The 26191-nt window shown below is 42.7% G+C and overlaps 1 protein-coding gene across 2 annotated transcripts; it reads left to right on the top strand.

Moving 5' to 3' along the window:
- On the top strand, positions 1-26191 carry ANP32B (acidic nuclear phosphoprotein 32 family member B). 2 transcript variants are annotated; one of them, XM_044265283.1, is made up of 7 exons: positions 1-328; positions 10279-10428; positions 14336-14458; positions 19912-20101; positions 22245-22369; positions 24647-24716; positions 25715-26191. In XM_044265283.1, the coding sequence occupies exons 1-7, from the start codon at positions 275-277 to the stop codon at positions 25801-25803; spliced, it is 801 nt and encodes a 266-aa protein (XP_044121218.1). In that variant the 5' UTR covers positions 1-274; the 3' UTR covers positions 25804-26191. The 2 variants fall into 2 exon arrangements, with proteins under 2 accessions (XP_044121218.1, XP_044121219.1); XM_044265284.1 differs by having other exon boundaries at positions 3-328; positions 25736-26191.

The raw sequence follows: 26191 nt of genomic DNA, 5'->3' as shown, positions 1-26191 counted from the left end.
CAGTGCGGGGCCGCGGCCGGGGGCGGCGGTAGTGAGACCTGCGCTGCGCTCCAGCCCCCTTTTCCCTCCATGGTTTCTCTCCGCTCCCGTGAGTAACTTGGCTCCGGGGGCTCCGTACGCCAGCCCGCACGCAGCCCACCGCCTGGGACCGCGCCGCCGGGCTCTACAGCTAGCAGACCCCTTCCGACGGCCCTCGCTGCGCAGGCCGGGACGCCTCTCCCCCCTCCGCCCCCGCCGCGGAAAGTTAAGTTTGAAGAGGGGGGAAGAGGGAAACATGGACATGAAGAGGAGGATCCACCTGGAGCTGAGGAACCGGACCCCGGCAGCTGTAAGCAGAACCTCCGTTGGGCGCCCTCTCCCCCCCGATGACTTGCATGTAATGGTGGCCACCTGCGGGGCCCGGGCCGCGGGTTCGCCGGCTCCGGCTCGGAGAAGGGCGCAGCTCGCGGGCTCGGACGGGGAAGGCGGGCAGGCGGGCGGGCGTGGAGGGGGGGAGCGAGCGCGCGGGATTAACTCTTTGGCGCCCGCGGGCCCCCGCGGCCGTCTGGGGAAGGCGGTGGGGTGGGGGAAAGGAAACTTTGAGGTCCTCGCCCGCCGGGGTCCTTTCCCGGAGAAGCGCGTGTGCGTGTGGCCGGCGGCGAGGGAGGGAGGAGGGGGTTGTGTAACGCTGGGAGCCATGTTTGCAGCCTCCCGGGATGCGCGGCCGGGCGGAGGCCGGGCCTGCCGAGGAGCCGCGCGGCCAGCCGAGGCTGGGCCCGCCGGGGCTCCGCGCGCCCCCGGGCCGGCCGCGGAAGGGGCTCGGGCGGGGCGGGGACTCCTCCGCTCGGGCCTCGCGGGTGGCACCGGCCGGGCCGAGGGTAGGGGACTGTGGGGTGAGGAGGGGGCTGTCGGCCTCTTGAGGGGAGCTAGGAGCCCCCTCGCGGGCCCGGGGGCTTGGGCGGGCGCGGCCTGGCGGGCGCGGAGCGGGGGAGGGGCGAGCCGGACGGCGGAGGTGGCGCAACCGCCGTCCCTCCCGAGGCCAAGTTTGAAAAAAGGACGCTGTTCCCGCCATTTTTCAAGCCTAAAAATAAAACTTTCTCCCCTGTTTCTTTTCCTCCCCTGTCGTCCTCTGGGCCTTCCCCATTCCCGGTCTCCTAGGGCGCGTCCCGGTCGGCCCAGACCAGCCGTTTTGGCGGCGGCGGCGGCGTTTTCGCCTTTTCTCTGCGCTGTGGTGGCGGAGCCCGGGGCCCCTGCCCGGAGTCTGGCCCCTCGGTGTGGGCGGGCTGTGGCTCCTCGCGCCAGCCGGGGCGCGCCATGGTCCGACAGAGCGCCATGTTGGCGGGCGCCTGTCTCCCTCCGCCGCGTAAGCCGGCCTGTGGGTTCGGGCCGCCGCTGCCGGGCTGAGCCGGTGGCTTCTTTTCCGTCCGCCTCGCCGGGGCTCTGCTCGCACTGGCTGGAGCTGCGCGCTGCGGCCGCCACCGACTCCTCCGGCTCGACTCCTGTGGGGCGCGCTGCCGTCCCCCCTCCCCCCTTCTTAAAAGGGCAACGCCAGGCGGCCGCCTCCGCCCGGGCCAGGCGCGGGGGGTACGGGCGGGCCTCGGCTGGGTTCGCGGGCCGCTTGCTCTCCGCGGCCTCTGCCCCCGCACGTGCTCCAGGGAGGCCGGCACTCGCCGCGGCGGCTGCGTGAGCTGCGGGCGGGCCTTTGAGAATCGCCTCTTTATTCTCCACCCCTGCCCTCCCGGCGGCAGGGCGCGGGGCCATGTTCCCCGGTGCCCGCGCGGGGCGGCCGCGCCTCCGCCAGACCCGGGGCTAGGGTGAGTGGCGTTCCGTGGCGGTGGGGAAGCCTAGGGGAAGTCCTCCCACCCTGTCCCAGTCGAGAGATGGGCGCGCTTCGTGCCGTCAGGCAGCTGTGGTAACAAGTTGCCAACTTGTGGAAATTCGTCAACCAGCGTTCGCTTGGTGTGTCCCCACAAATGGGGTACGCGGCGAACCTTCCCGCCCGTCCTTGGAGGACCTGAGGGGTGGGCGTTGCCAGTTGGTCCCCTGGGTTTTCTGGTTGGGGTTCGATCACGGCCGTCCCCTCCGTCCACAGTCAGACATTTTGTGTCGGCCACGTGCTACTATATTGACCGGTTAAGCCTTTTCGCACCCTAAAACTTAAAAGAGTTCTGTTCTCATCTTAAGTTGTTAATTTAAGACCCTTGCATTATTGCTGCGAGCTGCAAGTTAGGAGAATGTGGAGTAAATTTAGCCAAAATTTCCAGAAGTATGCACGTGGATCTTCAAAGGGCTTTAAAACTAGAATTTCAACTCTTTGTGCGAGAACTAAAGTTAAAGTTTGATGAGAGAATTTTTACGCTTTCTGGGAGACACAACTGGGCTGAAGTTCCCACTATATGGAGTTTTTTCACATAATGCAGTAACCAGTGTATTACTTTTTAGAAGTACTTAAGTAGGAGCAGGTGTAAACTTTTCAAGTAATCAACTTAGGCCTTACACTCTTGCCAAAGACAGGTTAGTCATGTGATTGTTTCATTAACATTAAATTAAAAGTCAGTTTGTCAGTTGCACTATTCACATTTCAGGTGCTCAACAGCAGCAGGTGACTAGTGGCTACTGTTACTGGATAGCACTAGGCTACAAGCAGTCCGCTACTGGTTTATTAAATATTTGAGTACCGGCAGTATGGCGGGGCCTGGAAAAGCAGGGTGAACTAGACAGCAGTGCCTTCCATCTTGAAGCCTCAGAATCCGGAGGTATCTAAATTGCACTGGTGCAGTTTAGGGGCTTTGGGAGCCCTTCTGGAAGCCTGCTAAGGTGGGGGGACATATAAAGGCTCCCCTGGGAGCCCTGAGGAGGAGACTCAGCAAGAGTTCGGCTCTCAAGACAGGAAAGCTTTGATCTTAAATTGAAGGCTTTTTCAGGGGAAAGAATGCTGTAGATTTTGAAGGAAATTCTAAAAGAGTTAAATAGTGCTTTGCACGAAGAATCATCTTTGAGGCAAATGAAAAGTTGGAAGAGGACTCCTTTAAAATCAAACTCAGTCACATGGCTCTTTATGTTTGTTGTGGAGCCAGCTGTTACAGAGTAGGCTTGGCCTCTGGGATCCTGCAGACTCTTGTCATTTGGGGGGAAAGAAAAGAACCATCATTGGATGTACAGTTAAAATATGGACAGGAGGCTTTTAAAACGCATATATGCATTCCGTGGTTGAACTTAATGCCGTCAAATGAGAACTAAGTGAGGAGGGTAGAGGTTTGATCACACATGATTTTTGTAATTTTTTTTTTCTTAAGGCCAGATAGGCTTTTATTGTGTATGTGACTTTTTAATTTTTATTTTGAGGTTTGAAGATGACTCTTACCTTCTCGTGTTGGCCACAGTGTGTGAGGCCAAGATAGTAGGTTCAGTTCACCAATTACTATGGTCTTACTCCTTATAAATACAAGTACACACATTTAAGAGGGGACTTGTGAAGAAATATGTAATTCAGGTTTTTTCCTACGACCAAAACAGCTCTTCTTATCAGGTGTGTTCTCATAGTGGGAAAATACCGCAGATGGCATTTAAAAATCTACATAAAGAATGAAGATCATCATTTCAAAATATAGGCAAGGATAAGAAATATTTTATACAAAATATTTGTATCGTCAGTTACTTCACTGACAAGAAACTGTGCAGTGCTAATAATACCATATACACCACGGAAATTGATGGTATTTTCAGATGTGAACTAAAACACTGATGGGGCTAGTGAAACACAATTTAGTTATATTCCAGAATGGAAAAAATACCTGTTCTTTATGTGAGGCTCTCATCCTTCCCTTGCACGAAATGTGGCCCTCTGTTATGAGTACCTTATTAACTCTGCGTCTAGGGACAGCCAGCCTTGATGTTAGCTGTTGGGAGTTTTCCATTCAAAGTTAGAAAGGCAGGCAATTCTGTGGTTCACTGGATGCCTCCGTGGGACTCAGGTGGGCTGTGTGCAAAGACAAGGCACTCCTCTTATAAATAAGAGTAACCTTAGGAGACAGACACTTCTGTTTCTCCTACTTTATACCTTTACATTTTTTCCCCAACTTTTTCCGTCTTATGTCTCCTAATGTAATTTTCAGCACAGTGGGATATTCTAATTGGTTACATAGCATCTTGCTTGCATTCCCCCCCCCATTTTTAAAGTATTATATCTAAATTGAAGAAAAAATAGTAGATGTAGATAAAAATAAAATAGGATGGGGGGTGTGAGATTTCTACCATCTAGACATTTGGGTATGTAGTCTACCAAATATTTAATATTTTCCAAATTCAAATTCTTTTAATGTGTATATATAAATACAGTAAACTTCTCTATCTCTGTGTGTTACTATTATTTTGCAGTTTCATTGTTAATGTCTGCATAGATCATAATTTATGGGGGTAGTTAGAAGTTTTTTTTTTGCCATTTTAAGTAGTACTGAAAGGAACCTCTTGCAGTGTGAATCTGTCTTCTGTCAAATTGTTGTTCGGAATGGTTCCTTTCTTTACCTATACAACCAATAGGATATGGGTGTTTCCTTCTTTCATGCTGACAGTCCTGTCACCTAAATACAATTGAGAACCATTAATATATATTCTGTCATTTTGAAAACATTTAAAAATTTTTTATTTTTATTTTTTATTAACATATAATGTATTATTTGTTTCAGGGGTACAGGTCTGTGATTCACAGCACTCAACCGTAGCACATACCCTCCCCAGTGCCCATGACCCAGCTGCCCCATCCCTCCCACCCCCTCCCCTCCAGCAACTTCAGTTTGTTTCCTGAGATTAAGAGTCTCTTATGGTTTGTCTCCCTCTCTGGTTTCATCTTGTTTCATTTTTCCCTCCCTTCCCCTATGATCCTCTGTCTTGTTTCCCAAATTCCTCATATCAGGGAAATCATGTAAGTGTCTGAAAACATCATTTTAAAATAATGGTAAAGTAGAAGGTTTGGAACATTGGTTAACTCAGAAGAATGAAAGTTGGCAAGGATGCCAGGAGTTACTTTTTCTACATTTTTAGATTGTTTCACTTATTGCAATAACCATGTATTAACTTTCTAATTAAAGGAATTGATAACTCAAAATGATCTATAATTCCTCCATACCTTTACCTGCCCCCTCCTTGTAACAGTTACAACCGTTCTAATTGGGGAAGATCACCCAACCAGTTCCAAAACAGGTAAAATTGATATCAATAGCCAGGAGGGTGGAAAGAGCAGGTTGGAGAGGATGAAAGGAAAATTGCTTGATTTTTTTTTTCTCTGCTAGCACCAATCCCCATAACTTGACTATAGTAGATTTCAGATTTTTCGGTTAAAAAGTAGTAGAAAATAATGGTTTTTCTGATAGTCGCAGAAAACAAAAACAAGAGTTAAATAGGAAATAATATGGATTAGTTATAGTTTTTAAGTATTTATCTTGAATTTATATTTTTAGAAAGATCTAATTTAATTGGAAATTGAAGGATGAAGAGTAAATTTGGTCTCTAAAGTTTATCGGTCTTCAAACAGAAAGCCAGCTAACTTTATCTTGGACCAAATAGCTCCCTGAGTTGTACACCCAAATGTACAAATGCCTGCCCAGCCTTACCTCCTTAGATAGTAGCTCGGAGAGGATTTGGAACAGGAGGAGAAACTGGGGCCATTTTTTTCTTGATTAGAATCCCTCATTTATTCTGGGTCTGTATTGGGAGGCCATGGGGTTATCTATCCCCAACTCCCTGCCCACTGTCCCCTTTCCCACAGTTCTGCCGGCTTGCAAGCAAGTCAGGGTCCCTCCATAGCAAGGAACAGGGCAGGGGAAGACTTCCTCAAATGCTGCTGATGCAGTGCCTGAGAGCAGACACCTTTCACCATGCTCCTCTGTAGAACTTCAGATGAGCTAGAAGGCAGCAGCTGACGGTTGGCTTTCGAGACTTCTTGTCCTCGGGCACAGCCCCAAGTGGAACCCTGTGGTCTCTGCTTTCTTCAGTAATTCCCACTTTGTGCATTTTTCCCAGGGGCTTGTCCTCTTACTGTGCCTCTGGTACTCCGGTCCAGGGGTGCCAGGTTTCTTTACTACTACTTCAGCCTTCCTGGAAAAGTCAAGGGGTATGCCTTCTCTGCTGAGCCATACAATCCTTTGCCTGACTCAGCCCAGTAAATTCTGTTACCTTCTACTTGTGGAGAAAATTTAACAACTGAGCTACTCAGGTACCCTACTTGTGGAGAAAATTTAAAAGTCTCAGGTGTGCATTCCCTGAACTTCTTGCTCTCCCACTTAATAAACTCACCTACACCTGTATCCATCCTGGCTTTTTCCATAGGAGGAGCTCCCTACCTCTCAACAAGAGTAGAATGATCTATCTCATTTTTAATATGCAGTTTTTATTGTAGTTGCACACCAACTTTTTTAATGTGATGTTCTGTATTTTTTTGGCTTGTCTGTTTTTTATCCACATTTCTTTGGGGTTGTTTTTTTCTTAAGGTAAGAATGATATCCTTGAGAAAAAGACAAATTAACGCAAATATCTAAAATTTCCATATATCAAGAAAGGTCACAAAAAATAACAGGGGTTGGTTGCCATTTTATATAAAGAACTTGGAACTCAATAACAGACTCAGATGTCTCTATTCTTTCACCTAGCAATAGATTGTGAGGAAAGAATCCTGATTACAGAAGTTTTATGTAAGAAGGTATCATGCCATTATTTATAAATGGGAAAATTAGAAATATACAAGAGGATTGTAATTTGTGGTATATCCTATATACTCTAATTTCTTTAGCCATTGAAAATATTCAGTGTTGTTAAAAGTATGCTTAGTAACAGAGTTTTATCTCACCTATATTTGAAATACACAAAGACTAAGTTAATACCAAAATATTAACAGTGACAAATACTTCTTGCATTGATATGATAATGCTCGTGATCAGGAAGAGGTTCTCTTTTATATCCAGGTTTTCTATTGCTGCATCTGCTCAACCCCCTACAGTCCTGACACAAACCTCTATCAGTACTCTGATAAGCCTGTGACTAGTTTTCATCATCTAACAGTTGTGAAAGCTCTTTCTCATACCTAGGCTCTAGTGGTGACTGAAACAGACAAGACCCTGCCCATAATGAAGCTTGAAATCTAGTGGTGACTTTTTAAGTCTTTATTCTCCTAATAGATTCATATTATCATCATTGAAATGCTAAATAAGATTTTTTTTTTTTAAGATTTTATTTATTTGAGAGAGAGCTCATGAGTTGGGGGGACAGAGGGAGAAGCAGACTCCCTGCTGAGCAGGAAGCCTGACACAGGGCTTGATCCCACCCAGGGCACTGAGATCAACAGTCTGAGCCAAAGGCAATGCTTAACTGTCTGAGCCACCCAGGTGCCCGCTAAATAAGGTTATAAAGGAAGGTCTCCCTTTCTCTTGAGAGATTTTCTGTATATAAAAGTGAATCCATTCTTCACATTGCATCCCACAGTGTATCCTGGAAAGGAGTCCCTTTTTGATGAGCATTAAGTTTTCTAGTTTTTTCAGTCCTTTCCTCAGTAACTTCTTGTGCCTTGTTTCAGAAGCCTTTACAGGTGTTTGAAACCAGTACTCCACCATTGGTACCATTCCTGATTCTTCTCGTCTTTTTTGCAGTCTGTCCTTTGTCCTCTTCCTAGGGATTCCACCCTTTCATTCTTGTTTCTACCCTGATGACTCCAAAAACAGAACTGACAACCCTTCTCTGCACCCCAAACCACATGTCCTGTTGTCTGGGGAAACTTGTACCCACACATCCCAAGGGAACCTTAAACTCAGTATCCTTCATGATATTCATTACATCTGCCCCTCCAAATCTGTCCCCTACTTACTTGCATCTAGCTGCATGGCTCCCATTTCTCTAAGCCAGACTTCAACTTCCCCTCCATTATCTTCCACGCCCAGCAACTGAACCTGCAGATCTGAATCATTTAACATCTTTTTTTCCCCCCTCCCAGTTCCCTCCTCTTGATTCCTATTCTGTTGGTTCAGCAAACCTGTTTAGCTTACATTTGAATCTTTATGGTAGTTTTTGATGACCCTAGTTACAGTGGAATTTTATCAGTTGAAAGAAATAGCCAAGAGGTGATTTCACCCAGTGAGCAGGGAGGCAATATGGCTAACTCTAGTCCCTCTTCACTTGGCTTTGGCATATTAGTGTCATTCTGTATAATATTTTGGATTCTCTGTGAGATACAGTCATAGAAAATCCCCCAAACCAAATGAGGACTTTTAGTAGTATTGCTGTTCTAGATGTGTGAGCAATTACAGTTGACTTTATTTTTATGGTTTGTTGGTTTTCCTTTTTTTTTTAATACAAAAGAAATACATGCTTATAAAAAGCCCAGTACAGATATGAATAAAAGCAGAGGTCCCTGTCGTTCCCCTCATCCCTTTCCCCAGAGGTTACTTTTTTTAGCCTTTAGTGTGTTCCAGGTGCTACTCCTCTGCAGCTCCATGCCATGAATACTAGTATCTTCCTTCACAGATGAGGAACTGAGGCGCAGAGAGGCTAAGTGACTTTTCTGAGGTCACACAGGTCCTAAATGGAAGAGCCAGGATATGACCTCAGGCATCTCTTCCTATAGCCCATCCCACCTCACTTGACACTTTAAGTTTTCAGATGTGATTTTTCCCCAGAAAAGGGGAAAATGGCAGAGGTGTGTAAAGAAGTGTGGAATGAAGGAAGGAAAGAAGTAAAAGGTGTAACTGGCCTGCATGTATCCTCACTGTAACCAGGGCTTAGGAGGAGGAAGTAGGGTAGTGAGAAGTAGTAAAGAAGCAAGTGAGAAGTTGTGGTGTTGTGGGTATCACAGACTCTAAATCTGTGTCCTTCTCTGTAAATGGGGGGAGACAGGAAGGTGTGGTGGTGCAAAAAAAAAAAAAAAAAAAAAGAGTAAGTGCTTCGTAAATGATAGCAATTACTAGAGTTAGTATCCTTGGATTTTGTATGGGAGGATGAAGACATTATTAGCTCATATTCTCATTGTAGAACTGTGAGCATCTCCCTTCCACATGCATGCTTGATTAATGCTATTTAAAATGGTAGATTCACCACAAGAGTGCCTTTGGCTGTTAAGTCTAATTTGCATCAGTGTAAAATGACTAAAATGTGTTAAAAAGTTGCAAGTTTCAGCTTCCACCACAGAGCAAGAGTGGAAGTAGGGATTAGCCTGATAGATACACAGTAGACTTTATTAATTGATCAGTATTTAGAATTGTGGGGCACCTGGCTGGCTCAGTCAGTAGAGCACTCAACTCCTGATCTTGGGGTCAGGAGTTCAAGCCCCATCCTGTGTGTAGAGCTCACTTTAAAGTAATAAATATATATAACGGGGCGCCTGCCTGGCTCAGTTGGTTAAGCGGCTGCCTTCGGCTCAGGTCATGATCCCAGGGTCCTGGGATCGAACCCTGCCTCAGGCTACCTGCTCAGAGGAGAGCCTGTTTCTCCCTCTCCTTCCGCCTGCCTCTCTGCCTACTTGTGTTCTGTCTGTCAAATAAATAAATAAAATTTTAAAAAATGAATACAAATAAATAAAATCTTCAGATATGGTACACTTGGATGGATTGGAATTCTGAATTACAGGACCCACAAAGAAGATTTTGTGGCCTGAAAAAGGAACCTAATTTAATGTCTTAACAGTTTTCTTCTGTAGAAATAGCTTTCTCACATGTAACCCAAATTGATCTTTGTTTTGAATTAAGTCCTCTTGCATCTTGACCCCTTCTAATTATCAAGAAAATTTTAGTAAAGATTAATAAAACCAAAAGTGAAAATGTGTAGTGCAGAAACCTCTTGCCAAAATTGGTTAGGGATTTGATAGGAAGAATAAAGTTTTCCTCTTTTCCTTGTGTCAGTCCCCTGGGCCTTGAGGGAGACTCAGCTGGTGGGGTTAGGGTAGGGGTGGGGGCGGTGTCTTCTCTGCTTTCATAGTTAGAGTCCTCTCTTGGGGAACAGACCTGGGAAAAGGAATAAGGAAGATATAGTTTCTTCACTTATATTTTAAGAACTGCAATTCTGTCTGAGGAAAGTAAAGAGTTTAAATCTTTATTTATACTGTGGTGTAACATTCCATCCCTGCTATCTATTAGTATATTGTTACTAAGTGCTTAATTATTTTTCATTTATTTATAACTGTGATCTAGGTCTAAGGCCGCCCCTGTATGGGATGTTTTTGCTGGGTGTTTATGGTTGTAGGTTTTGCTTCGTTCTTTGTTTTATGTATGTTTCTGAAAGCTTGTTTTTTTTTTTTCCTTCTTTGCCCTTTGTCATCCACAGGTTCGGGAACTTGTCCTGGATAATTGCAAATCAAATGATGGGAAAATTGAGGGCTTAACAGCTGAATTTGTGAACTTAGAGTTCCTCAGTTTAATAAATGTAGGCTTGATTTCAGTTTCAAATCTCCCCAAACTACCTAAATTGAAAAAGGTAAGTACTTTTGTCTTTAGCAGTACAAGAGAGAACATCTTGAGAAAGGGAAACATGTATGATTTTACCTGTAAGGAAGCAGTTAGTTTAGCAGAAAGCACGTGACCTTTGGACCTGGGCATATCTGGGATTGAATTCTAGCTCCACCAGTTCCCTGATGATCTTCTGCGGGGTACTTAATCTCTCTAAGGCTCAGTTTCCCTCACCTATAAACTGGTGATACCACCCAGCCTCACAGAACTGTTGTGATGTTTAGGAATAAGACGTGTTGGATGCTCAATAAGTAGTAGTTATGAAAAATCATTATTTTGTGAATAAGCTATTACTGGTTAATTGCTCTATGTTAAAATGTTAGCTGTGTTTTTTTCTTAGTATGCTCTGGTTTAAGAACCAAAGGTGCCTCTCACTCTTCATGTTTTATGTTTGTTGATTAAGGGTAAGTTTCAATAAAAACTTTTCAGATGTGTAGTCTGATCATTCAAACCTATTGTGTAATTCTTAATGACCAGAAAGTTTAAAATGTCTTGTGACTGCAAGAATTCATTGTAACAAAGGTACTGTATTTCTCATCCTAGCCGATGGCTCGTTGTTAGTACTTTATTGGTCTAATTGTAAATCAGTCATGCCACCAATTTTTAAAAAAAAAAAAAAAAGCTCTCTAGAAAAATGTTTTCTCATGTCCTTGCACATGTAACTGTCTCGGGGCTCCAGAAAGTCAAAACTGGAAGAAACTTTGCTTGATTCTAGCCTAGTCCCTCGCTTTATAGGCATTAGCAATAGACCCAGAAAGGTATTTGCCTAAAGCCACCTACAAAAGAGGTTAGCACTTGAGCCATATCTCCTATTTCCTAAACCAGTACTTTCTCTATTACATAATGAAAAGTATGTGTAAGTATTGCAGGCTTTTCCACCGTTTGGTGTTGACTTTATTAGGGAATTTAAGCAGAACTTTTATCCAAAGGTACACAGAGAAATCTGTAATGAGATTTAGGCAAAATGCAGGTAGGCTGTTCAGTAGCTTGCTTTGAGTCCTGAGAGGAGATTGTTATGGGTAAAGTACATTAATTAAAAACCAAAAACCCGGGACACCTGGGTGGCTCAGTCGGTTACCAGTCTGCCTTCGGCTCAGGTCATGATCCCAGGGTCTTGTGATCGAGTCCCACATCGGGCTTCCTGCTCAGCAGAAAGTCTGCTTCTTTCTCTGCCTGCTGTTCCCCCTGCTTGTGCTCACACTCTCTCTGTGTCTCTCAATCTAGTAAATATTTAAAAAAGAAAACCAACCCGGAAACTTTTGAGATTTATTGCCTTAGGTAATAAATGCTCACACATTACCTGAAACTCACGACTTTCAGGTAACTTAGCTTCCTATCGGAAAGAATAGTCCTGTTATATTTAAATTTGTATATTGTTCCTTTCATCTAAGCATCTATTTTAGAGGTTCAGGTGTAATCCTTTTGTATTTACATGGGTTATTGGTGACACTGGGAGCTCTGATTAGCCCATTAAACAAATGATGGCTTTCTAAGCATGTATCTGCATAAACTTGTTGCTCTTGTGATCCTAGTGTGTATTTCGAGTTCTGTTTTCCTAGCATCCTAATACATTTTCGTCTTTACTGTGGTGTGTGCACTCTGTCAGACTCAGAAGAGAAGTGAACCAGTGACTATCTATATAGAGGCTTTATCAAATCCTTCTGAAGCCTTGTTAATCACTCACTTTGCCGAGTTAGGGAGAAGTGGAGAGATCTACATATCAAACATAAAGGCAGTTAAGAGGTTCTCACAACTGATAACAAACTTCCTTTTCTTCCTACCCTGGAGCACAGATTGTTTTTTAAAAAGAAACTGGTTCTGAAAGAAATTTTAGTGTGTAAATATCCCAGGTTTCCTAAATTTACACATTGATTTCATTTCAAAATAAACATGCCACTAAATGCGTTGGCAGATTGCCTTGCTGTCTCTATTCCTCAAGGTAATTCATGTTGAAAGGAAAGGAATATAACATATGTGTGACATTCTAACCAACCAAGGAAAGTAGTCTCTGTTTTTGTTTTGATTTACTGGAATCTCAGTAAAGCTAACACTTGAGTCTTTGTTGATAAGACAGACATACATATATATATATATATATATATATATATATATATTTTTTTTTTTTTTTAAGGATTTTTTATTTTAGAGAAGAGTGAGAGAGCATGGAGGAGAGGGCAGAGGGAGAGTGAGAAGCAGATTCCCTCCTTGAGCAGGGGCCCCACTAGGGGCTCTATCCTAGGACCCTGAGATCACCTGAGCAAAAGGCAGACGCTAAAACCAACTGAGCCACCCAGATGCCCATAGATTTGTATTTACAAATCTAGAGCATGACTAGATAATTTGGAATATCCCCTGGGAAGGAAAAAAATGTTTTGAAGTGTTGTGTTTCCTTTTCTGAAATATTTAGTAACACCTAAGTTGAGGACTGAGTTGTTTGTTAAATTCATTCTTTCAACAAGTATTTACATTTTTTAAAGTTTCTCTTCTGTATCATGTAGTTCATTTCATTGCATGCCAAAGACTAAATTACATGAAGTTTACATGCTATTTTGAGTACGTAGCATAGTGGGAAGGGCGAATTCTTCGGAAGCAAGCCTGCCTGGCTTTAGGTTTTTGGTCACCCCTGGAACTGTAGTGTGATCTAGGGCAAGTCACAGAATTATAGTTCTGCAGATAATAATTCTCCTACCCTGTAGGGTTATCATAATAGCAGATAAGCTTGGGGCACCTGGGTGGCTCAGTGGGTTAAAGCCTCTGCCCTTGGCTCAGGTCATGATGCCAGTGTCCTGGGATCGAGCCCCGCATCAGGCTCTCTACTCAAGGCTCTCTACTCAGCAGGGAGCCTGCTTCCCCCCTCATCTCTGCCTACTTGTGATCTCTGTCTGTCAAACCCTTAAAAAAAAAAAAGGCAGATAAGCTCATATTTCTAGTGTTTCAAATAGTGCCTGGCTCTGTACCTAAGTACAGGTAGGTACTGTGTAAGAGTTAGATGTGGTTGGCTGTTGTTGGCACCTAAACCAGAGAATTGAAAGCAGTTCTGTGGTCCGAGTTTTCTCATCTGCAAAATGAAGAGTTTGAATTATATGCCCTCGACTGTCTTAATACTTCTGGCTCTAATTTCTTTCACTTCGGGTTCTGATTGCTCAGTGAAGGCTCATTCCTTCATTGTCACACGACTTGCTGTGCTGCTTGACCTGCCACTAAGAAATTAGAGTAGGTTCTCATAAAGGCTAGTGCTGGGTTTATGCAAGAAGTGGCCTCTGGGGAGTTAGTTTCAGCAGCCCTGAAGCTGTTGGCCCACTCACTTTCCTGAGGTCATGGAGCTTCTTTAAGGGCTTGCTTTGGGACCTGTGCCACTCCTGTAGCCTTCGGAACAACACTCCCTGGTGGCTTCCAGGTAGAGAACCTTCCAGTGTGTCAGGACTATATAGGACCAGATCAGCTTTCAAGTGGGCATAGTGAGCTTTGTTTGGCACATGGAATAAACTGCTTAGAATGCACAGACCATTTATCCTTCCTGGCAGGTATAGACTGTTGCAACTTCTCAAAGAATTCTAATTTGTCTTGACCCACTTTTTAGGTTAGAAAATGGATACACCGATGTCAGGGCCAGATCTTGAGCAAACTAATTAGCAGCTGGTTAGGGAAATGCAGCTCTTATCCATTCTGTTTCTCCTCCTCTCCTCAAATGTTCTTGGGATCCGTAAACTACATAATCTGGTTTTAATCAAACAAAATGAATAGACATGCCCTAACAGGAGCAGAGATTATTTGATCTTGATAAGTATTTAAGAATTGTATTAGCTACTTATGACACCTTAATGATAGGTGTTTCTCTGTGTTTCTTTGTGTGTGTGTGGTATATTCTCTTGCAGCTTGAGCTCAGTGACAATAGAATCTTTGGAGGTCTGGACATGTTAGCAGAAAAACTTCCAAATCTTACACATCTAAACTTAAGTGGAAATAAACTGAAAGATATCAGCACCTTGGAACCTTTGGTAAGTAAGAGAGGACTTGGAAACCAGGACTTACTGGTCATTTTCATTTTCATATTTATTTATAGTGAGGGAAATGCTTGGAAATGATAATAATTGATCAAGAAGGTGGTGGTTTTTATTACAACCCTTTCTGTAGAAGTTTTAAAGATCAGGGCCTCTCTGGTTATGTGTTCCTGTGGCTTTGCTCTCCCTGCCTGATACTGTGGTGGTTTCCTTCCAAGGGGAATTTTTTTCTTTTTTTTTTTTTTTCTTTTCTTTTTTTTTGTCCTTTTTAACTTTCCTATATTGACCATAGACTTAAACATTTATCTTAAAATTTTTTTTCCTCACATTGGCCGGGCTAGTCTATACTTTTATACTTTTACAGAAAAAGCTGTTCATACTGGATGGCATATCTGAATTGTAGATGGAACAGTCCAAGGACAGCTCCAGTTAGTTTTAGGTCTTCTAATTGATCTTGTGCCCCGCTGGATCACTGTCGCCTTAAGTTTTGCATGGGAACCCCCGAATCCTCGGTCTTCATACTGGGATAAGCTGTAAAATGTTAAGTGCTAATTGGGTTACAGGCTTACTGTGTGACCTTGGGCAAATTGCTTCTTCTCTCTGGGCCTCAGTTTCCTCACTTAGGAAGTAGGGAGGATAATAAGCTCTGCCTTTCTTTATACTTAGGAGTTCTGAGAATAAAATACGGTAATGCACTTAACTTTGCTTTGTAAGTTGGGAAGCTGTGCTAATGGGGTCCAGGCCACATGGAAGTTGTAGGGCAGAAAAGAGAAAAGGGCAGGGAGAGGTTAATGTAAGCTGTGGGGCAGCCTCCCAGGCTGTTCTGTGTGGCTGCCACTGGGAAAGTGCTATGAATTCAAGATTGTTAAGTGACTGATTGTCTAAATAGGGCATTCTATAAATTTGTCATTGAGACCGAATTCCATTTTAATAAGGCTGATGAAACTCCCAACTTGTTTTACATGTGTTTCATACATTAAGTCAGTCTTCCCATTTGACTTATCTAGCAAACATTAATTGGGAGAGGGTTTTGCAAGCAGGTAGGAGCTGTCTCAGGATCCAGAAGAGCAAAACCCAAGAGGATAAGACATCTGTCTCTATTATCGCTATCAATTCTGATGTCACAGCACATTAAAATATTTATTTGAGTTTCACCTAACTTGTACAGAATGCTCTGTCGATTTTTCAAGGGAAGATGGAGTTAAATTGTGACTTCTTTTAACAGAGAGGATTTCCTGCCAGAATTATAACATCTTTTTCCTCCTAATCAATAATTAAGGCTCTGCACTAACGTAGGTTAAATTGCCTTTTATTGAGTCCCTTTATTTTTATGTTTCATTCAGTGCACCATGGTTAGCTCCTATTTCTCAAATGCTAGGAGCCTGTTTCTCACCTTTGCTTTGTGTATTTGCCCCTTTGTTCCATTTTAGGTACACCCAGATACTTGGGCTCCTTCCTTTTTACTAGTCTGTTCTTTTCCTCTAACCCAATCCCCATTTTCAGTGTTTCAGCAAACATTAGTGAGTTTTGCTGTATTCAAGGACATTAACATTGGCCCATTTTATCCTCCTGTGACCCAGAGAAAAGAGAACGACTGTCCCCATTTTAGAGATGAGGGAACCAAGTTCAGAGAGCTTAAATAATTACTCAGTGGCCACAGGATAAATGGCAAAGTAGAGGTTTAAATTCAACTCTAGCATTCTTTCCACTGCCCTTGGGACCTGTTCTTTTTGCCTTCATATTTATTCCATACCCAAATTAACATTAAACTGAGAATTCCAAGAGGAGTACTAAATTAAGTGCTGGAGACTCTCAGTTAGACAGGCTCCCCTGAACCTTCCTTCATTGTGTATGTGTCTATGATAGGCCTATTGATTCAGGGGTACTGTGAATCTAAGAACCCCTTTTTTCTAGAACAGAGTGCCACGCAGTGCCTCCCATGGTGGGTCATTGGCTGTTGCCCAATTCTTGTGCCAACCCGAGTCCTCTTTGATGACCAGAAGTTTTTGTCCATGGCCTAGCACACAGAGGCAGAGCAGAAGCAAACATTTTGTGGGAGTTGTTTTCTTGGGCGTTCCTGACCTGGTCAGTGATGTATGAGCGCCTTTTGGTGACTGTGAACATCTAGGTCCCCCAAGACAATGAAGAGTGGTAAATAATTGTATTTACCATTTTTAGAGGATCTGCTATGTACCGTGCACTGCAGTAGATGCTTCATGTATGCGATTTCGTTAGTAATCCTCACATTTCTGCAAAGAGAATAAGAAATAACACGGCCCTCTTTTATGCATGAGGAAGCTGAGGCTTGGGAGAGTCCGAATCCCTTGTCCAGAGTCACACACCAGGCTAGCCAGTGACAGAGCCACAGTGCTGCACAGCCAGGGCCATCTGGAAAAGCTTGACCTCCCACCATTCTCCTAAACTTGCTCTTCAGGTGCCTGGGGGTGCTAGGTAGGTCTCCTAAAGTTATATCTTGGAATAAAATAAAACTGCAGGAGAAGATGAAGGGGGGAATGTTGGGTCCGTTTTGTCTTCTGAAAGTATTCTTCAGTGGGAACAACACCATCCTCATCCTCATTAACCACGTACATTTTGAACACCGTCTACTTTGAGCCCAGTTCTTACAGTCATTGCAATGATTGTGAATGCCTCTGCTTGCTACAGGGACATTAATCGAGAGACAAAGAAGGCATCAATTCAAACTTCCTTGGACACCTTTTTTAAGAGACCTGGGCCATCCAAACCATCCCCCAAAGCCCTTCTAAATTCTAAGAAGGCAAGCAAAATTATTGTTAATAAAATGTTTAATGTTTATTATGGCTAGCCTATTAGTTTTAGGCCACATTTCTGGTGTGGTAGCATTCTGATTTTTGAGCGGTTTTTTTGGTTGGTTTGTTTGTTTTTTGGGTTTTTTTTTTTTTTTTTTTTTTTTAAAGCACTATTTACACATTACATTGGGTTCCTGACTAAATCTGTGGGTAGTATATTTGGGGCCTTAAGGCACAATTATATTACTTTAAACAGTTCTAGAGTACTACAGTTACTTGGAATTTTGTTGTTGTTTATTTGCTTTCACTTTGTTTTCTAGCATACTGTTTGGCATGTTTGAGTTATTCATAATGGGTTCTTAAGAAGTAGCCAAAAATTTCACAGATTCATGGAGTTTCAGAAATAGGTGGAGGCCCTGTGTACTGTGACAGGAGGTGGAACTAGAGAAGGGGCTTGAGGCACCATAGAGTGTGAAAGATCAGGGGTTGTATGCATTTTCGTGCATCCATTCCTAGGGAATAATTTTGAAAAGCAAATGGCTCATTCCCTTGAGTGAAGAATTTTTAGACTTTGGGAAAGCTGCCTAAATTTACTTGTGGTCATATCTTAGCTGTACAGAGACCACCTTTCTGTGAAGAGAAAAGAGTTCCCAGTGTGTCAGCTAGTTGTCTGGGGTGGTATTTCAACATTTTTTCCCCTCTTTGGCAGGAAGTCCTACCTGGGCTTCTGGAGGTCAGGACCTGCCCGGTAGGGAACCTAATCTGAAAGCCACACAACATGAAAGCAGCTCTCCCTATGATTAGAAGGGCTGGAGACCGCTTTCTTAAGACCTCAGGGGACTGACTTACATAAGCACATTATTTGATCCACAAACTCTCGGATCACTGTACATTGGTGTTTGGAGGAGTGCATTTGCCTGTTGCCGTAACCCTGCTCTGTGTCCCTGCCTGGCTCTCAGTCCCCAAGGGCTGCTCAGTGAAAATAAAAGAAGTGTGGGAACCTCTTCTTTGACCAGGAAGATGAAGATCCTGTAAGTGCAGGGGTCAGCAGCCCTTCCTCTACGGGGCCAGATAGATGTTTCAGGCATTGTAGGCCATAGGGTCTGTCGCAGCCACTCAGCTTTGCTGTTATTCTAATACAAAAGAAGCTGTACATAGTACATAAACAAATGAAGTGGCTGTATTAGAATAAAACTTATTTTACAGAAACAGGCAGTGGGCCAGGATGGGCTGGTCATCTTTTGCCAAGCCCTGCTTTAGGGTAAAGATTTTAGATTATTTTCTAACTCTCCCAGATCACTAAGATACCTCAAGTCCTGAAGACAAGGTTTTTTCCATCTGCATTTCTTCCTGGGGCTTGTGAAATGTTGAAATAGTTTTCCCAATAAAGCATCAAAGCCTTTGAACAGTGGGGTTTTTTTTTGTTTTTTTTTTTGCAGAGATCCTCTTAGTTTTGTTTTTGTTTTGTTATAGTACTACTTTCTCAGAGAATACCAAGCTTTTTCTCCTGATTCAGAACACTTAAAAGTGACATTTATGAAGGTACATGTCCTGTGCCCTCTGTGCTTATTGGCCCTATTCTAGAGGGCACTAGGCTACATACTACTTGATGTTTTGTGTTTGCTTTTTAAACACTTGGCCCTCTTCTCCTTCCTAAGAGGGTCTGCTGTTACTTCCTGCTGTTCTCTTCTGTTTGCCTGTTATATACTCCGTCTGCACTCCCAGAGTCTCCCTTCACCCTTAGTCACAATTTGCAAAAGCTGGGATTGAAATACTGTTACACAGTTGTAATAGCAAATGAGTCCCTGAGTAAAATACATGGACATTTTCTTATCTACTTTGGCTACTCAGAAAACTTTCCTCGACCCAAGCTTTCAGATACCAACTATTTTGTGTTTTGTACATTAGATAGATTAAACCAAAGTTCTAAACAAATAAGGTATTGCAACAAAATTTGAGGGTATGGTAAAATCAGAAGAAATTTATATCGGGAAGGTCTGGTAATGGTGTTGATCCTTTCCCCCCAAATTAAAAAAAAGAGCATTGTTCTCTCCTTCAGAAGTTTCAACTCTTGAGTGCCCCTTCCCTTTCCCCAGCCTGTATTGACTCCTCTCTTTCTGGAGAATAACCATTACCGATAATTGTTATCATTTGCTTTATTATATGCTATTCTCTTGTGTTTCACATCTGTGTCTCTGAATAGAAATCACAAGTACTTCAAAATTGATGCCTTGATTAATTGAATGAATTTGTTTTCCCCCATCCTACCGCCCCAGAGCATTGAAGACTGGACTTGATATCCAGCAAGTTCTTTTGGCCATCTGATTACTTGAATGTTAAAACTTAGTTTTGAACCAAATTTATTAAAACTCTGATTTGTCTCATATTGAGAAAAGATCTAGTTTTAATGAATAGTTTTTCAAATTCGTTTTTCTTAAAATTACTAATGCTGCCAGAAAAAGACAGTTCTCTGAGAAGGTAGAGAAGGTAGATTGTAGAATCTAAAATCTAGTGGCACATTATAAAGGTTGTGAAGGACTTGAAATGTCTTCCTGTGTATAAAGCTGAGTCAGTAGCAGCTAAATGAATACAGAGCCTAGAATCTTAACCTCTTCGGGAGATGGGTTTTGTTGCTTATATTCCTTTGGTTTAGAAATTTTGTTTCTTAATCCTTTTCTTCAGAAAAAGTTGGAATATCTGAAAAGCCTGGATCTGTTTAACTGTGAGGTTACTAACCTGAATGACTACCGAGAGAGTGTCTTCAAGCTCCTGCCCCAGCTGACCTATCTGGATGGCTATGATCGAGAGGATCGGGAAGCCCCTGACTCAGATGCTGAGGTGGATGGTGTGGATGAAGAAGAGGAGGATGAAGGTAGGTGGGGGCTAACATCCAGTGAACCTAATTTCTGCCTGTCAAAGGTCGTGATTAGCGGTTGAATGTTCTTGGTATTGAGAACAATAATTACTTTCCATGTGTATAGGGAATTTATTTCCATTAAATTTGGAACTAGGACCTGTAATTAATTTTAGTAAGTTCTTGGGACATTGAAGCCTTCAAATGATTCAAAATAAAAATGATTTGTTAGCCTCGAATTTGGAGCCCTAACACATTGAAGTATTTGTGGTTTACAGTTTACTGAAAGGACCATCATCTCGTGTCTTCCCTGCCTTGTTCGTTTCTTTTCTTGGTTACCGTCTGACTTACCCTTATAAACTCAGCTTTGTCAGCACTTCCAGATTGCATTTCCTGATGCTCATGAGCTAGGTTAGGTTCCTTGCGTGTGCTAAAGGTCTTCCTTGCTTACCTCTTTCATAACCTGTCACTCTCTGCTACTCTTGTCCCTTTCAACTATGCTATGATGATCTTGGGTAGGAACGGTTTTTGTCCTCTTTATTCACAAGGCCTACCACTTCACAGATACTAGGTTCATGTCCATTGTATCCAAATGTAAATAAAATCGCTTTCCTGATGGTCTTGTGCTCTCCTTGCACCGTGACTCACTGACTTCTGAGCCACTCAGGGTAAATAGTCTCACCTCCAGTGGCTTAGAGGAAGCAGAATGATCAGTTTTCACATAATCAGCATGAAGAAAAGTTACTGTCCTAGAACTCCTAATGTTGCTGCAATTTGTGGTATTACTGTATTTGAAGCATTATTTTAAATATCTTCTCTTTAAAGAGAAAAATACATAAAACAATGGTCGAGAAAAATAAAGGAAAAAAACATCAGGCAGCTTGGGTGCAATTAATGGTGTAATATTCTGGTAGCATCTTTGCAGATTGACCTCAGATTTGAGACAAGGCAGAAAAGGAGCGGATGTAGGATGGTAAAGCGGACACAGAATAGGACTTCTCACTTTGTTCCATATGTTCACGTCACTTACTCCCTTCACTGAAGGTTCTCAGGTAGTCATGAAAACCCTCGTCATGCCTTTTGTCGTCTAAGTTCACCTTAAACAAATCGAGTGGCCACATGTGCAAGAGCCTGTAAGGAAGTTCCTTGGATGGTGGAGAGCAGCTCCTGAGAGCGAGTATCAGTCAAGCAACAAGTTTGAGCTTTTATGTGCCAGGGATTGTGGAATATAGTTTCGAAAGTAGAAAGGAGACATGGTTCCTGTCCTTGGTCTTTACAGTCTGCTGAGAAACGTTAAGTAATCCCAAGTGAGTAAAGCATGTGAGAATGGAGGAGTATCAGGTGCTCATGTGAGAGTGTATGAGCCAGGATTAGGAGGTCTGGCGAGTTTGTCTGAGGAAGTGATGTTTAACTGAGACCCAAAGGTTTGAGTCCATGTTAGCCAAGTGGAGAAGAAAGGGAAGAGCCTGCAGAGACTAGGAAGCTGGCCAGCGCAGCAGGCTCTAGGACCAGGAGCGGTAAGAACTGCTCGCCTCCAGGCCTCCACCAGCTGGAGTGGAGACACAGGTTGCAGGTGCCTCTCAGCCTGCCTCTTGTTCCCCACCCACGCTGACCCTCCCATTATAGGCTTATGAGCGTTTCTCAGGTTCCTCATCTGCCTCTGGTTTTGTGATGGTACCCTTACTGCAGAGAAGGAGCTCAGTGTTAATTACTTGGGGAAGGTATGTGATAACTTTTTGCTGTGGAAAATTCTAGACATAGACAAAGATAGAAATAACAGTAAAACTAACTTTCATGTTGCCATCACTGAGCTTCAACAATTACTGGTTCATGGCTGATCTTATGTTATACATACACATCCCTACCTACGTCCCCCTCCCTTATTTTGAAGCAGATCGTAGGAATTCTGTCGTTTCATCAGTAGCTGTTGTAGTATACAGCTAGTCCATCAGGACTCCTGGCCTCCAGATGTGAGGGGATTCTGATGGATAAAGGTTACAGCTGCCTGGGAGAAAGGGGGCAAGTGTGGTGCGTGGGTTTCCCAGGCACTGGTGTAGCCCAGTGTTTGTCTCATAGACCGACCTAAAGCGCCCTAGCACCTTAGTACACGTGCCTGGTGGGCCATCGAGGGGATTTAATGAACTCCTTTGGACTGTTTCAGAAGGAGAAGATGAGGAAGACGAGGAGGATGAGGATGGTGAGGAAGAAGAGTTTGATGATGAAGAGGATGAAGATGAAGACGAAGATGTAGAAGGAGAAGAAGATGAAGACGAAGTCAGTGGGGAGGTTGGTGTAACTGTTTGCTGCTCTGTTTCCTATTTGTAGCTAAAAACGAAGTCTTTTCTGCTGCTGTTGTTAAGAAAAGAAAGAAAACGGGCTTCTGATGAAAGTAGTAAACTTGTAAATAGACCAATAATGACTTGATTGATAGAATTCTTTTCCTCCCCTTTTTAGTAAATACTAAGCAGAATGTTTACAGAATGCAAATTAGACATAGTGCTTGGCTGTGTGGGATAAGTTTTGACCCTTTAACTTAGGAAGTAATGAGTGTCCTTTCCATAGGGTGAGAAAACGAAGTGTTGAGAGCTGATGGTATGTCCATCCCTTGGTTGTGTTGAAGGGAAGGATATGTTGACCAAGTCTGAACTTGTTCTTGTATGTTCAGCTTAATTCAGTAAATACATCTAATGCCTGTTGTTTTAAAGAGGTGGGGATGCAAAGTTAAGCAAGAATGTGGTCCTGTCTTGAAAGGTCCTGTCTTGAAAGTCGTCTGGTTTATGGGACACCCAGTGATAGAACACCTCTGAGGAGCGGAATGCCACAGAAGGACAGGAGAAAGGAGTGACTTGACTTTGACAGACCTCAAGGAAGTTATGAAAACAGGCAGAGAAAATGGGATGTCATCAGAATGCATGTTGCTTTGTAGTACAAAAAAAGAAAGGCTGAGCAATTTGTGTAATCTCATAGGTATTTAATGAAATTAAATTCCTAAAAGAAGCTTTTTATGGGGATGAGCATATAAAAATTCTCTTCTGAAATTCAGGTTCTAAAATCATTTTTTGAATTATTCATTATAAATTGTATACTAATTAAACACATCTAGCAAATTAAATGCTTCTGAGAAGCAGTTTTATTTATTATTTTTATTTTTTAAAGATTTTATTTATTTGTCAGGGAGAGACGCAGTGAGAGTGAACACAGCAGGGGGAGTGGGAGAGGGAGAAGCAGGCTTCCAGCAGGGAGCCCAATGTGGCGCTTGATCCCAGGACCCTGGGATCATGACCAGAGCCGAAGGCAGACGCTTAATGACTGAGCCACCCAGGTGCCCCTAAAAAGCAGTTTGGTTTTTTTTTGTTTGTTTGTTTTTCTGTTTTATATAACTAGGGTAAATACTTCTAATATAAATGAAAAGGGGGTTCTACTTTTAATACAAATGAAAATAAAACAAATTCTCAAAAGACAAGGTCTTTCAGCTAATATTTGAAACCTTAAGACTGAATTAGCTCTTCAGGGGAATGAATATAGAAAGGAATGTAGAATCAAAACAGCCATAGGAATACCTGTAGGAAAAAGTGGATTGCTGGGTTTCCTTAGCAGAGATCTAGCAATGCTGTGCAGATTAGGAAAAAGTAGATCCACTAAATATGATCATATACTATTTATCAGACTTGTAGAATGGAAATCCAGGAAAATGAACCAATGCTTGGATCACAGTCCTTTTTCTCTCTATATATATATTTATATTTCTCTCTGTATATATATTTCTCTCCGTATATTATATCTACGTATATGGTGTGTATGTGTATCTATACATAATTTATGTGGGCATATGTGTGTGTGTGTGTGTTCATATGTGTATATATGCTTGTTTATATATGTATGAAATTAGAGTCAATAAATAGGAAAGTAATGAAGAAAAGATGTAAGACCCCTGTAGGAATAGGTGACTTTAGGGGGCGCCTGGGTGGCTCAGTGGGTTAAAGCCTCTGCCTTCAGCTCAGGTCATGATCCCAGGGTCCTGGGATCGAGCTCCGCATCGGGCTCTCTGCTCGGCAGGAAGCCTGCTTTCCCCCTCTCTCTCTCTGCCTGCCTCTCTGCCTACTTGTGATCTCTGTCTGTCAAATAAATAAATAAAATCTTAAAAATTAAAAAAAAAAAAAAAAAAGAATAGGTGACTTTAGAAGGACAGAGAGCTCAGTATTACACCAGAAGTCAGATTAAAGAAGGTTAAAGAAAAGAATATAGGAAAAGAAAGCAGCAAGTCTGACACCACAAATTCTCTTAGTTCCATTTTGCTTTCTTACGCAGTGGGGAGGACAAATAGAATTATATTTGAAAAAGGCAACAAAGTAAAAAGTTAAGATCCTAAAAAGCAGTTTATAAAGAAAATTTTAGTTTAAGCTTATTCAGAAAAATGAACAGATTTCAGGACATTCAAGTAGATAAAGATAATATTAAAAGGTTTTCTCCTTGATGAATTATTACATTTATTGGCAAATTATCTTTCTGTACTTCTAAGTTTGCAGATTAATCCAATAGCATTCGCTATTTACTCATCTTTAGGAAGAAGAATTTGGACATGATGGAGAAGTTGATGAAGATGAAGACGATGAGGATGAAGATGAAGATGAAGGTGGGTGTTACGCGTGCACTTAGGTCCTCCTCAGTTAAAAATTTACGGGGAAATGCCCATTAATTTTGAGTTTGAAACTAAAGAGAGAACAAAATAAGACTCCCTCGGCCTGGGTGGCCTTCACAGGTGCTTGTACAGCGCTGTCGGGGCGCCTGGGCTCAGGCGGTAGCGGGTGTGCGCAGACAGGAGGCTGCCCTTGGCTGGTGCCTGGAGTGTGTCCTACCCACCCCAGTGCTGGGATTACTGCCACACCTGACACTGCTGGTTTGGGAAGTCTTTCACTAGTCTTAATAACTGGATCATAACTTCTGCAAAATATAAATATAGCATCTTTCCAACTTTATTACTATTACTTCTTTTCCTTACCACAACCAAAACCAATGAAACAGCTATTTATTTGTTAATTGTTGGAAATACAGATTCTCACACCTGTGTGGGTTTCAGAGTACCAGATTGTTTGCTCTGCTTTCCATTGGTTTGTGCTTTCTCAGCATCTGCTGTCTGTGCCAGCCACTGGACTAAACTTAACCCTGAGTGCAACGGTAGGTAGGGCTCAGTACTGCCCTTAGGGAGCTTTTCGGAACAGCGTGCGTGTTTAGGTAATTTCGTTGATACAGCCTCGAATTTTTACTGGTTGGAAAAAAACAGGACGATGTGTAGGTATTCTTAGAGCCTCAAGAATGAATACCAGATACCTGAGGATTCTAAGAAATACCTTTTGAGTTAAACACTCAGTTGCTACAATGTGAGTCAACTTAAAGACAGCACATTAAAATGGAGAAAACTGGGTTAACTTCGCTGTCATTTGAGATGTTACTGGGCATGTTGCCCTTCTTAATTCAGTAGTTGCTAGTTGCGCTTTTTCGTTAATACCTCTTAAAATCAGCAACCTACCAGTCCGTTCAAGCTTACAGGTTTTAAATCTCCCAACTGTCAAAAGTTCATTGTTACCTCCATTAGCAATAACATAGGCAAATACTTTTTTGATTGTCTCAAAGTGAATTTTTGTTATTGTGCAGAAGAGGAAGAAAGTGGGAAAGGTGAAAAGAGGAAGAGAGAAACAGACGATGAAGGAGAAGATGATTAAGACCCCAAAAAACTTGCAAAGAAAGAACTGTTCAGTATTGGTTGGACTGCTCATATGGATTTGGTAGCTGTTTAAAAAAAAAAAAAAAAAAAAAGGTAGCTGTGATACAAACCCCAGGACACCCACCCACCCAAAGAGCCAAAGAATAGTTCCTGTGACATTCCACCTTCTTCCATTTAGCCCCTCTTGGAAATTCACCATCAAGCTTGGGGACTTCACCCCAACAAAATTGTAAGCGTTGTTAGGTTTTCATGTCAGACTTGCTGTAGCGCGGGGAGCTGTGATTGGTGAGCCGGCCGTCTGTGGCTACCAGTTGCACCGAGACTGTAACAGCATTTTTACTTTCTGTACAACAAAGAAGCTTTGTAAATAAAATCTTAACATTTTG

The sequence above is a fragment of the Neovison vison genome, chromosome 9 (assembly GCF_020171115.1).
Source record: "Neovison vison isolate M4711 chromosome 9, ASM_NN_V1, whole genome shotgun sequence".
NCBI lineage: Eukaryota > Metazoa > Chordata > Mammalia > Carnivora > Mustelidae > Neogale > Neogale vison.
Note: the sequence above shows the minus strand (reverse complement) of the source record. Positions and strands in the feature narration are given on the sequence as shown.